The 13,621-nt window shown below is 38.1% G+C and overlaps 2 protein-coding genes across 14 annotated transcripts in view; one reads left to right on the forward strand and one right to left on the reverse strand.

The window, feature by feature from the left end:
• ASB3 (ankyrin repeat and SOCS box containing 3) overlaps positions 1 to 13,621 on the forward strand; it is a 256,125-nt gene that overhangs the window by 10,380 nt on the left and 232,124 nt on the right. For 2 of the 9 annotated variants that reach the window (XM_054546467.2, XM_054546456.2), the window contains exon 1: positions 11,999 to 12,289. The exons of 6 other annotated variants lie outside the window; for them this stretch is intronic. In XM_054546467.2, the coding sequence (XP_054402442.1) occupies positions 12,087 to 12,289 (203 nt within the window). In that variant the 5' untranslated portion in view covers positions 11,999 to 12,086. Of the gene's footprint in view, positions 1 to 11,605; positions 11,623 to 11,998; positions 12,290 to 13,621 lie in introns of those variants that run through there. One more of the 9 variants, XM_054546507.2, reaches the window with a different exon arrangement.
• On the reverse strand, positions 4,452 to 11,973 carry CHAC2 (ChaC glutathione specific gamma-glutamylcyclotransferase 2). Of its 5 annotated transcripts, none has more exons than XM_024242455.3 (4): positions 11,713 to 11,848; positions 9,580 to 9,642; positions 7,677 to 7,717; positions 4,452 to 5,497 (listed from the first exon to the last, which is right to left on the reverse strand). In XM_024242455.3, exons 3-4 carry the CDS (start codon positions 7,677 to 7,679, stop codon positions 5,114 to 5,116), a joined length of 387 nt encoding a protein of 128 aa, XP_024098223.1. In that variant the 5' UTR covers positions 7,680 to 7,717; positions 9,580 to 9,642; positions 11,713 to 11,848; the 3' UTR covers positions 4,452 to 5,113. The 5 variants fall into 5 exon arrangements, with proteins under 5 accessions (XP_024098223.1, XP_054403548.1, XP_002812085.1 ...); XM_054547573.2 differs by having other exon boundaries at positions 9,580 to 9,654; positions 11,713 to 11,801; XM_002812039.6 differs by lacking the exon at positions 9,580 to 9,642 and having other exon boundaries at positions 7,682 to 7,717; positions 11,713 to 11,973.

Below are 13,621 nucleotides of genomic sequence, written 5' to 3' on the forward strand. Positions count from 1 at the left end.
TATTATGTGCAGGGAGGTAATGTGGGACCAGATTTTCTGGTTGGGAAAGGAGATGAGTACTGGTTTTAGTATAATAAGTTTCCATGCTTGTGTAGCACAACTGGAGATGCCTTCATGTAACAGACATATGAAGAGGTTGAGAGAGTAGGCTGGAGATTGGAAGCTATCCAAGTAAAATTGAAGCCTAGGATTTGATGAGTTTGTGTATTTGATAAAGAATAGTGTAAGAGTTGTAATTGGAAACACAATGAAATGTTTTTGTCTTTGGCTTTAGTAACATGGGATGCTTGATTACTAGTGTCTGATGCACCAGAGAAGCATGAAAATTGAAATCTTTGGGTTCAGTGAGGAAGTGGTCATTGGAGACTTGATACTATAATGATTGGGTGGTATGGCAGAGTAAAGTTGAATTGGAAAGGGATTAAGATGAGTTGATAAGGAAGTGAAGCACTGTGTAGTTAAAAAATTTCTATGAAGAATAAGAAAGCTGGAAGAACACAAGAAACTGTAGGATTAGTGGTGGTTTTTCCAGTTACAGTGTGTGTACACGTGTGGGCGAACCATTTATAAAGAGAAGGAGGCTCAGTACAATTAAGTAAAACAACCAAGAACATGAAACTGAAATATAGTATTTTAGAAAGGTAAAATGAACCATAAGAATGAAAAGCCCCTGAAATCCAATAAAGCTAATTTTCATCATATAAATTTGACATACAGAAGAAAAATTTTAGTATTTTAGTTGTCTTTGGAAGAGTTAAAATTCTTCAACATAGTAGCCACAGGATTACAAAATCTTTGAGTCTGTAATATATACTTAGAGTGAATTCAAGGTTTTATTTTAGTTTTTTGAGACAGGGTCTTGCTCTGTTGCCCAGCCTGGAGTGCAGTGGTGTGATCATGGCTCACTGCAGCCTCGAACTCCTGGGTTCAGGCAATACTTCTGCCTCAGCCTTCTGAGTAGCTGGGCCTACAGGGGCATGCCACTACACCTGGCTAATTTTTAAATTTTTTATAGAGACGGTGCTCCTCTGTTGCTCTGGCTGGCCTCTAGCTCCTAGCCTGAAGTAATCCTCCCTTCACAGCATCCCATCACAGCACCCCAGAGTACTATGATGACAGGTGTGAGCCACTACACTGGCCAAATTCAAGGTTTTAGAAATCCTTAAAAATAGATTGCCAAAAGCTGAATAAATTAATAGACAATGCAGTCAGTATTTTTGCTGAAAAAAGATAGGCATAACAGGAACATTTGATAGGTAAGTTTTAGCGTGATGTGATGAAAGAGAATTTTAAAGCACATTTATCATCTAATTGCCTGGAAAGAAAGAACCAGGGATGGTAAATTACAAATATGATGCTTACACTGATATTCACAACTACCCAGGATGTAAGGTTATGCACTTACTCGTTGAGAGAGTATTCTCTGAATTTGTAATTTAAAAACAAGATGTATCTATGGAAAAGAGAAATCTAATATAATGAAATGTTGACTGGAAAATGTTTGAAAAATATCTAATAGACCAAATATGGTTCTGGCATGATTGTAATCATTAGGAATCTTGAAAACATACTGAACCCATGATACTCTGAATATGTGATACTCTGAATATGTGAATATGTGATATATTTTAAATAATATTTATTGAGTATATCAGTCATTGTGTAATGTTTTACATATATTAAAAGTAGGCCGGGTGCCGTGGCTCACGCCTGTAATCCCAGCACTTTGGGAGGCCGAGGCGGGCGGATCACGAGGTCAGGAGATGGAGACCATCCTGGCTAACACGGTGAAACCCCGTCTCTACTAAAAATACAAAAAATTAGCCGGGCGCAGTGGCGGGTGCCTGTAGTCCCAGCTACTTGGGAGGCTGAGGCAGGAGGATGGCATGAACCCGGGAGGCGGAGCTTGTAGTAAGCCGAGGTAGCGCCACTGCACTCTGGCCTGGGCGAAAGAGCGAGACTCCGTCTCAAAAAAATAAGTAAATAGGCACTTTCAAGATGTATAATAATATGCATTTCAGGTACTTGATTAGAAAATTAAAAATTTTCTCATTTAAGATGAATACGTATTAATAGACAATGGTCAAACTTTTAAAGTCAGTCACAGTGAAATGAGTCATGTTCATGCTTTTAAATATTCAGAGTTGACATCATCATAACCTTTGTTTCCCTAAATGATAACTTTATATATGGAGATAGTGGCATCTAGATGCTTACAGTTCTTGGTAAATTGAAGTGAGTGAATGTATTGTTTGGGAGTGGGAAAAAGTATTATAATGGTGGTCTGGAGTAGGAGTACGAAGACCAACTTCTAAAAATCTGAGATTTAAAAGGACATTTTAGTTTCTTTTCTAAATGTAGGGTTCACACTTATACTTTCCTTGAATTTCTAAAACTGAACACCTACCTAATATTTCTATGTAAGGAATGAGAATCTGAGTTTTGTGTTGTATGTAATTAGGGCAGGAGAGAAAATGTTTTGAAAGTGAGATCTGAGGGCTGTAAAGAGAGACTTGAGCTTTGCTAAGAAAATGAAAACATGTAAGTAATTTGGCACCACAGTTCTGTTTCTTCCTAGCTTGGAGGCTCCAAACCCCAGCTTCTGATATTGGAATTTAACTTTTCTATTTCAGTCAGGTTTCTCTCCATCCTAACGAAAATGAATATCCCTTCCTTGGGCTGTTAGAACACAGTCTCCCTGTAAATGATGATGGTATATCACGTGTATATTCACAAATCTTCTAGTTTAACTTCTAATGGAAAACCTAGAAAGATGTATAAATGGGGATCCCAAAGTAATCCCTCCCTCTTGATATTTGTAAACTAGTTATTAAGTGGTAATGACTTTGGGGAGTCACATACTCCTTTGGACTTTGTAAAATGAAAAACTAGATCTCTGCATTGACTAACATGATTCTGAGCATGTCAATCTTGGATAGGCTTATTATATTTGTGAGAATATATACACATCTGTCAAAATTAACTCGAACATCTTTATATAACCAGTTACATACTATTTCATTATACACATGAAATTAATCATTAATCTTGTTTAATCTTGTTTACCTTCTGAAAAAACAAGCAGGGTAGTAAGAAAAGTTAAGTTCACATGGGTTTTTAAAAACATGTTATAGAAGAATCCTGTGCTCCAACATCAGAGCAACCTGGATTTTAGCCATTTGTTAGATGCGTAACTGAGTGCAAGTTACAATGGAGACAAGCTAGAGGAATTATCCAGAAAATGAGGACATATGCCTCGATATGTAAAGTGCCTAGCACATCCTTATGAGATATTCATTAATAAATTTATCACACTTTCTGTTTTACAGGACAAGTGAAATGCCATCTGGAAAACTAATATTTAAAATGTTGGAAAATATTTAAAGTAGTTATGTAGCTGAGTAAATTACTAAGATGTTAATAAATAGGAAAACATGAAAAGGACATGTAGGACAGCTTTATGTGAAAAACTTCTGTACTAATTATTAGTCATGCCTGAGTTTAAGGAGCTTTTAGTAAGTATATTATGTTTAGTTTTATACTGAAGTTTTTATGGTGAAAGATTCTAGAGAGATTATATGTCCTATTGAGAAAGAAAGAACCTATAATCAGGAATAACCTGAATAGTTTGAATCAAAGTTAATTCTATGTGAGTTAATAACTTGTTTCCTAGTTGAGTAGCAGCATACACCCAATTGATACTCTTCTTTAGGTGACAAGATAAAGAAAAAAAAATTACGTACAAATAATCAGGTAATGCCACTTCTTAAAAAAATACAATCTATGCATGTAACAAAATGGCACTTGTAGCCCATAAATTTATACAAATAAAAAATTATAGGCCAGGCGTGGTGGCTCACACCTGTAATCCTAGCACTTTGGGAGGCTGAGGCTGATGGATCACTTGAGGTCAGGAGTTCGAGACCAGCTTGGCCAACATGGTGAAACCCTGTCTCTACTAAAAATACAAAAATTAGCTGGGCGTGGTGGCACATGCCTGTAATCCAGCTACCCGGGAGGATGAGGCAGGAGAATTCCTTGAACCTGGGAGGTGAAGGCTGCAGTGAGCTGAGGTTGGCACCACTGCACTTCAGCCTAGGCAACAGAGCGATACTCCATCTCAAAAAACAAAACAAAATTATAATTCTAGGAGGTGCCTGTTCTTGGCTTCTGCCAGAGGTTACACTTTCCAGCCTGTGGGATGGCCAGACGCAGGCTGCAAAGAAAAAAAAATTTTTATATATATATACACACACACACACACACATAAATCGAGAGAGTGACAAAGAATTCCAAAAGCTGTTTTAAAAACTGAATTTTCATTATATGTTCCATTAATTTGTAGTATCAGCCCATCTTTTTCAGTTTTGGTATAAGATTAATACAAAGTGAATGACAGACTACATCATTAGTGATCATGATTTGTATAATGTAATTTATGCTTTAGTGAGTTATTTTCCATATAGTAAAATGCCTTTATTTAAAAAAGAAGAGGTACAGTACATTATAATTCCAAGGAAATTTTTGTATTTAAAAAATGCCAGTTTTTGGCTAAAAACTCAAAAGGTTTCATTTAATACCTGAATAACAAGGAAATTCACAATTAAGGCTGAAATACTGTTCATATTATTGTGTATTTCTAATCATGTTATTTTAAGCTTATTTTAAACCATGGTTACAGAATTGTATATGAATATATTGAAGGCATAACCTTATATTTATTGGAATTTTGGTTTAATTCTTTAGAACTTCAAAATAGTATTGGGATATGAAACAGGATTATTGTCACTGTGATAAAAACAACACTGAACTGAGTCCTTCACTGTATTTTTCTAAAGAACTCACTTCTAGTGAGTAAGTGTTCAATAACATAAAGTTAGGAAATCTTTATGTTATTAAAATTTGAATTTTTCTTTCACTGTATCCCAATCTTTTGAATATATGTGTTTCAGGACATTTCTAGTTAAAATGTAAGTTTAGATAATATCCTCACTACATTAAAAATAAGATCTTTAAGTAAACGTATTTCCAAATCATATTGTCTTTGTGCACTGAAGTTAATTCTCTGAAGACTAAAAGCTCTGCTTGTTTAGAAAAGTCAATGATTAGTTCTTTATATGCAATTGAGGTTCTGTTTCCCTTCTAAACGTTCCTTTACTAATTTTTCCAAAGCGAAAAGATGCTCATCTGCTTCTTCTGGCACAAGGTTCCTAATAGAATTTGCAAGTTCAAAAAGATACTCTGTATTTCTTCCACTTGGACCAGCTGCATTAAAAATTTGTTCAGCAATGTCTTCCAGAGGTGCAGGACCAAGATAATTAGGATTATCACATGTTCCAATATATAGCAATACACTGAATGGTTTTGTTGTAGGATCTTTTGGATAAAAAATGACTGTTGTGGTTCTGTAGCCTCCTTTCTCTCTGAAGTCAAGGTATGCTTTTACTTCTTCTTCCTTTCCTACTGGCAATCTGTATGCAACACCCCATACACATCCCTGTTGAAAAATGAAAAGAATACAGTGGTATTTATAAGGCTAATTAAAATAGGTGAAGATAGGTTGTGATCTAAGACAGTATCTCATATATTCTTTTCTGTTTGTTTTTGAGATGAAGTCTTGTCTGTTGCCCAGGCTGCGGTGCAGTGGCACGATCTTGGCCTACTGCAACCTCAGCCTCCCGGGTTCAAGCTATTCTCCTGCCCCAGCCTCTCGAGTGACTGGGATTACAGGAATGCACCACCATGCCCAGCTAATTTTTGTATTTTTAGTAGAGAAGGGGTTTTGTCATGTTGGCCAGGCTGGTCTCAAACTCCTGACCTCAAGTGATCCACCTGCCTCGGCCTCGCAGTGTGCTGGGATTACAGGCGTGAGCCACCATGCCTGCCCGTATCTTGTATATTTTTAAAAGTGGGCCAGGAGCGGTGGCTCATGCCTGTAATACCAGCACTTTGGGAGGCCAAGGTGAGTGGATCACGAGGTCAGGAGTGGAAGACCAGCCTGGCCAAGATGGTGAAACACCGTCTTTACTAAAAATACAAAAATTAGTCAGGCACAGTGGCAGGCACTTGTAATCCCAGCTACTCAGGAGGCTGAGGCAGGAGGATTGCTTGAACCCAGGTGGCAGAGGTGGCAGTGAGCTGAGATCACGCCACTGAACTCTAGCCTGGGTGATAGAGTGAGACTGTCTCAAAAAAATAAAAAATAAATAAAAGTCAATACAGTTTTTCTCCACTTAAAGTGCACAGAAGAAAGAGCATACTAAACAATAAAGGAAATAAGCACTTTAAAATCTCCATTGTGAATAATTTCTTTGTATCACAGGCCCAGCAAGATATTTTATCTTAAATTTTTTTTTTTTTAATTTGGTCTTTAATAACGGGACTGAAATGAAAAATATGAGCCTTTCACTTGGTCATTAAAAAATTCTAGAAACAAAGTGCCATTTGTTTATTAACTGTTTAATTAGGAGTTATTAGTTACCAATTTGAAGCTCTTTTTTATAAATGCTTTTCATAGTATCAATTATTAAAGCATTTCCTAATCCACACCATTATTTATCTGCCATTACTGCTTGATTTTTGTATATTAAACTCCTTTCCAAAGTTAAACATTTAATTTCACAATATAAAATTCTGAATCTATACCCCAATAAAATGACTGAAAATATTTAAGAAACCGAGGATTGTTGGTTAAATAAAACTTTCTGGTGCTCCAAACCAGTTTTAAAATCACAGGTGCTACTGGGGTCTACGGGAGGGTGGAGGGTGGGAGGAGGGAGAGGATCTAGAAAAATAACTAATCGATACTAGGCTTAATGTTAATACCTGGGTGATGAAATAATCTGTACAACAAACCCCCATGACACATGTTTACCTATGTAACAAACTTGCACATCCTGCACATGTACTCCTGAACTTAAAAACAAAAACACAAAACACAACACACAGGTGCTACTCATACAATTAAGCAATAAAGAAAGTAAGAATTCCTCACTTAGATTTCTGCTGAAAATGAGACTGGTAGCAAAAGTGAAGAGAGCTTTTAAGGGTTCCATTTAATTCTTGGTGGTAGTCTGGCTGTCGGGGAGGTATTTCCATTAATGTCAAAGGGGACCACAAAATTCTTAGTTAATAAACTTGTTTTTTAAAAAAAACCCACGGCTGGGCGCGGTGGCTCATGCCTGTAATCCCAGCACTTTGGGAGGCCAAGGCAGGCGGATCACGAGGTCAGGAGATCGAGACCATCCTGGCTAACACGGTGAAACCTCGTCTCTACTAAAAATACAAAAAATTAGCCAGACATGGTGGCGGGCGCCTGTAGTCCCAGCTACTCGGGAGGCTGAGGCAGGAGAATGGCGTGAACCCGGGAGGCGGAGCTTGCAGTGAGCCGAGATCCGCCACTGCACTCCAGCCTGGGCGACAGAGCTAGACTCCGTCTCAAAAAATCCCACAAAAACGAAAACTACATGCTATTTGTCTGTACATTGTTGTCTGCCTTGCACTCTGCATTCTAACTTGGCCTCATTTTTCACAAACACGAAAAAAACCCACAAATACAGAGAAGAATTCTAAATTTAGGGTAGTTCAAATTGTCTGTGATGATTGTTAATCAAATTGAAACAGAAACATCGCCACATTTTATAAAATTAAAATTATACAAAAAAGAATATTTATACCATACCGCAGGATCTTCAACAAGAGTCACAACTCTTCCAGGCTGTTTTAAAAAAGGTAAAAAAAAATTTTTTTCTGAATTAATAAATTTCATTAAGTAGCTGAGCATTAGCAACATTTTTGACATGGAATATTTGAACTATATTTGCTCATAAGAAGCACTATTTCTTAAGCATAGTTATTTTTTATGATAAAGCTAAAGTGAATTAAGAGAACCTACCTTATCTAGAGACTGTTGGCCTTTCTAAAAGATTTCCATCAATTTATACGTATTAGGTATATTATGTTCACTTTACATGGATATATTGGAAAACATACCAGTAACTAAAGGTCATCTAAAATGAAAGGCAAATGGAAGCAGTAATTATAAATATTCTGGTTTTTCCCTTAGGAAAAAAGAATGTTATAGTTTTATTTATTTATTTATTTTTTTGAGATGGAGTTTTGCTCAACAAGCCCAGGCTGGAGTGCAGTGCTGCAATCTTGGCTCACTGCAACCTCCAACTCTCGGGTTCAAGCGATTCTCTCACCTCAGCCTCCTGAGTAGTTGGGATTACAGGCACCCGCCATGACACCCAGCTAATTTTTGTATTTTCAGTAGAGACGGGTTTACCATGTTGGCCAGGCTGGTATCGAACTCCTGACCTTAGGTAATCTACCCGCCTCGGCCTCCCAAAGTGCTGGGATTACAGGCGTGAGCCACTGCACCCGGCCTATAGTTTTATTAGGGAAAAAAAATATGACATAAAGGGTGCTTTCCTATATATAGGCAAGTGACTTTCAAATTTAGTGGATCAAAATGACCTAGAGGGCTTGACAAACACATTATTAGGCCACACCTCCAGAATTTTTTATTCTGTAGGTCTGGAGCCGTCTAAGAATTTGCATTTGTAACAACTTTCCCGCTGATTTCAGAAATTGTTTTGGGGCTCATACTTTAAGAACCACTGCTACCAGGGGATATTAAGAGGTTTTAAGTGAGAGAGAATGAGTAATTTACACTTCTGAGTTATGAAGTGTTCTTACCTTTCTGTATATGGTAATGGTGCTTCAAGGTAGGCATTCTTTTTACATTCATAAATGAACTTTACTTTGCCCTATTGAAAGGTTAGTATTAGAACTGGCCTATTCGTATAGTTCTTATATGGAACAATCAGACCACCTGTGTTCTAGGCAATTTTATTTTCCCATTTTGGTTTTAACACAGGTCAGTTAACAATTTTATGGAAAGCTTCACTTTTTACTATTCAACTTGAGGCTGAAATGATATATTATGAAGCCAAAACAAGTTTTATTTGTTCTCCCATTTCAAAGACTGATAAAACAGTCTTTGTTTATAAATAGAAAGCCTTAGAGAAAGTCCAGACTTGGAATGTTCCATAATTTAAGGCACAAAGATGACACCTATCAGTGCCTGCAAGCTTTTTTTTTTTTTTTTTTAAAATAAAATTCGTCTACAGTGTACCAAAGGCTGTATGTGTACTGATACCTTAACATCATTCATGGGAATGCTGAGTCATAAGCCACAATTTTACCTACTTGTATGCCCAATGTCTGGCACATAGCGAGCCTAAATTCATCCAGGCATTTGTGTCATCTTTGTTGCTGTTTCCTTCTAGTCTTTATCTGTTTGTATAGATAATTCGTAACCATGGAACACATGGGATTTTGGATTATGATTTCTCATTTAATTTTCCTGTTAGTCTTCTCATACATTTTAATAGTTGCATAATATTGTGTCATTGATGAACTATAAACACTCCTGTGTTCTTGGACATTTAGATTTCTGACTTGTTTTCTTTTTAAGATAATGCTACAATGAGGATATATATATTGGTGAGGGTCAAGTAGATAATGCCATATTATTTTCAATTTCAAAGTGAAGTAGAAGTTATTTATGCATACCTACTGTGTGCTGTGGAGAAGATGAAATCTTGATTCTTGGTTCCAGTAGCTTTTATTGTCATTCTAGAATGCAAACTAACGTGAAATAAATAGAGCCAAGATATGGGCTAAGATGTATGGTATTAAGTGCAGTTAGAATTCTGAGTCTTAGGTGATCAGAAAGACACCTTTTTTTAGCTCTTTTTTTTTTTTTTTTTGAGACGGAATTTCACTCTTGTTGCTCAGGCTGGAGTGCAGTGGCGCAATCTCGGCTCACCGCAACGTCTCCCTCCTGGGTACAAGCGATTCTCCTGCCTCAGCCTCCAGAGTAGCTGGGACTCTACCGGCGTGCGCCACCACGCCCGGCTAATTTTGTATTTTTAGTAGAGACGGGGTTTCTCCATGTGGTCAGGCTGGTGTTGAACTCCCGACCTCAGGTGATCCACCCGCCTAGGCCTCCTAAAGTGCTGGGAATATAGGCGGGAAACACCACGCCTGGCCAGCCCCTTTCTCCTTTTAAAGAATCATGGACTGTTGTGTTGACTAGGCAATTTCTAATCATCAGTCTATTCTGACAGCATACATATCTCAGTGTGTTTTGTAACACACTGTACATTTTGGTCGAGACTAGAGTAGTGAAGTATGTTGTTATAGCCACATACATAAATATTTAATACTTGGTCATTATAATGGGAGCCTGGGCTAAAGGTTTTCTTTTCGGAATAGCAATTTTAAATATTCATATCAAAACTGACAACTCTCAAACTCCTGGCCTCAAGCAGTCCTGGCTCAAACTTCCAAAGTGTTGAGATCAGAGGCGTGAGCTACCGGGCCCAGCCAAAACTGACAACTCAGAAGCCATTTAATTTAGCTTAGTTCTTTAATGTCTTGAATATTGTTTTAGAACATTCTTGGAGATACTTTGGCCATGACATTTCTGTTGATCTGTAAATGTGCATTCACCCTAAGCCATTTGCCCCTTTTCAGGTCATTGTGTCCAACATCCCAGTAGGCCAGTATAGTCTACTTAAAAGCCAAGTTCTTGATTGACCAACTCTCGTTGAGATAGAATGGTTTCTAACTCAGGTTCTTTTCGTGATTTTAATCCCATGTCTCTCTTATGAGCAGGTGCAAACTACTTTAGAGCCTTGATCTCTTCCCCTTTCCATTGACCAATTTCCAAATTATTAGTTACCTCAATCTTAATTTTCTTTATGGATTAGTTGTTTTGTAGCCAGTACAAAGCTGATTTGCATAAGCAGTGAGCTGCTGCTAATTCTCTATACATATATTGAGATTAATGTCTTTGTATGACCGACTGAAAAGTGAATCAATGAACTGACATTTCATATTATAATTATGAGAACCATCAAGAAAGTATAATATATTTTATTATATTATACTTTTATAAGTATATTATTTTATATATTTTAATAGTATTTTAAAAGCATGCTTTTAAAATAGTATTTTAAAAGTATTATATATTTTAATATAAATAATGCTGGATATAGTAATGAGTTTGGTACTGTGTTACTCATATAACCAGAACATTTAACTTCACTAGTACTGAAAACCAAAGTGAGTTCCTTAATAACCAGCGAAAATTTTGGAAACTCGTTCTGCAATCCTAGATGTCAGAAAATAAAACTTTGGAAGATGTAAAGAAATCCTAGAAGTAACATGCACGTTTAATCGCAAGCCCATGAAAGTCGGCTAGAATGCAGAAATGCCAACAAATTTAATTGCTAAAAAGCTGAATTTGCAGCTTGATTTACTATTTCAACTCTGTGGTGACATGAACATTCATCTTTCCATCAGTGGGATTTTTTTTCTTTTGGCAGAGGTTGCAGAGAGATGGAGTCCCCATCTCCGCACTCAGCCTGGTGCGAGCTCGTGCGCCTGTGCCCGCGCTTCTCGCCGTCTCTAGAAACTAACCACCGGCATCTTAAGCAGCTTCGGAAGGAGTGCCCGGGCTGGGTTAGAGATGGCGGGCAGGTGGCAGGGAAAATCTACAGAAATAAGTGTTACCCCAAGCCATGCGCTTGGCCCCCATGAAGCGCTAAGGTGTGGTTCCCTAGGGTGTGGGTGCTGTGTGTGGAGTTGGGGAGCAGGGGTCCGGGGGCAGTACGTGTGGGGAGCTGACCGGCGCCTCACCTTGCCGGGCACCCCGCGGTGGTCTGTGCTGCCCTGCCAGAAGCGCCTGCTGTAGTTTGTGATGTATCCGACCAGCTTGTCCTGATAGGGGAAATCCACCTTCCAGATCAGGGACCCGTAACCAAAAACCCACATCTTCTCGCGGCTCCTCTGCCACAGCGGCCGTGAACCCTAGCTGTCGCCGCGCCGCTGGGGACTGAAGCCTCCGGTAAGCGAGTAACCGGCTGCGCGGGGCGCAGGCGCGATGGCCACTTGGGGCGCAAAGCGTACTGGGAGTTTAGATCCAGAAAGGTTTTCCGAGCGGATCTCAGTCAGCTTTATTTTATTTCCTTGATGAGGGTGTCAAGAGGCATTGACCTTCGGTGTAGTAAGCAATGGATTCTTTTGCAGCCTCCGTAAATCACCCTAACTTACCTTTAGTGCCCGTGTGCAGAAAACTACAATACCCACAATGCTTTTTGGAGCTATTTGGCTCTGAAATTGGAACTGGGCTTATTTCTAACGGGGCCGAGGAAGGAGAAAAGAGCAGGAGTCGTCACTCGTGTCCAGATACGGAGGCGGTGTACCAGCACCGCAGGTAGCACCTAGAAACACGTTTTGTTCTGCTTTGGAAATTAGATTTTTGCCTATATAACAGCAGCCGGAGGAGTGTAATCCATATTTGATTTTATGTCCTGAAAAAAAAGGTCTTTTGCCTTTCAAATAAAAGCAGAAAGTTTACAATAGAAGTTTACGCCTGTGAAAGAGTAGCTGTCATTTTAATGGGAATTGTTTATATATTTAAATTTTACACAAATTTATTCATCTTTAGTATTATCAGTGGCTTGTTCACAAAAGAGCAGGCAAATGTTCTTAACTTGGGGCCCCTGTAAAGGCTTTGGAAACGAGCTGGGGAACCTGAATTTGTGTACAAAATTTGGGGTGTACACTTTTCTAGGGGCAAACTACAGCTTTCATGAGTTTCTCCAAGGGGTCAAGGATCCTAAAATTTTTTGAAGATCTGCTCATTAAAGCTCTTGCTGCAAAATATTGTTTAGGAAATTCGCTTGGACTATCATGGCTGTGTCTCTGTGTGTGAAAACAGAAACCTTACCAAGTGATTGTTCTTTCTTGAAGATTTTTATACCATGGTCTTGAATGCTAAAACACTCAGATTCAAGGGGTATTATTTGTTTTCTTATAAAGAAATCAGCAGGAAGCTGCTACCAAACAAACAAAAAAAAACAAGTCTTTTCCTATTTTCTCTAAGTTGTAGTTTCAAATTGCCTGACATGGTTGCTAACCCTTCTTTTTTGAAAAATTTTGAATATACAGAAAACTCAGATAAAAAGAGTGTAATGACCAATACCTTTCATCTAGATCCAATAATTACCATTTTGCACAGTTGCTTTACTTCCTTTTTACTTTATTTATACTTTTAAATGGAAAACATTTGAAGTTGCATGTGTTATGACATTTTACTGCCACATACTCTACATGTGTCTTATAAGAATAAGGACATTCATCCTAGAGCAAGTTCCCTAAAAAAAAAGAATAAGGACATTCTCCTAATAACTGTGATGCCATTATCACATCTAAGAAAATTAACAATAGTTATGTAATCAAATACGTATTCCATATCCAAACTGCTTCATAGAGTCACTAACAAGAAATTGTGTCTTTGAAAGAGTCACATGAGAGCTATACTGGACTCTGACTGGAGGAGAACTTGAAGTGAGCATTGGAGGGAGATGATGTGGGCAAGAACTCTGTTAAGAACTTTCTGGGCTATGTAGGAAAACCGGGCTCATTTCTTTGTGGTGTTCTCTGTTGGTTTCAGTATGCTCAGTCAGTGGGTCTATTTGGTCAAGCATAGAGAACCTGAGTGTTTAACCTCTTCTGGAAAGGACAAGCAGGTGCAAGAAGACTA

This window comes from Pongo abelii, chromosome 12 (assembly GCF_028885655.2).
Source record: "Pongo abelii isolate AG06213 chromosome 12, NHGRI_mPonAbe1-v2.0_pri, whole genome shotgun sequence".
NCBI classification, from domain to species: domain Eukaryota; kingdom Metazoa; phylum Chordata; class Mammalia; order Primates; family Hominidae; genus Pongo; species Pongo abelii.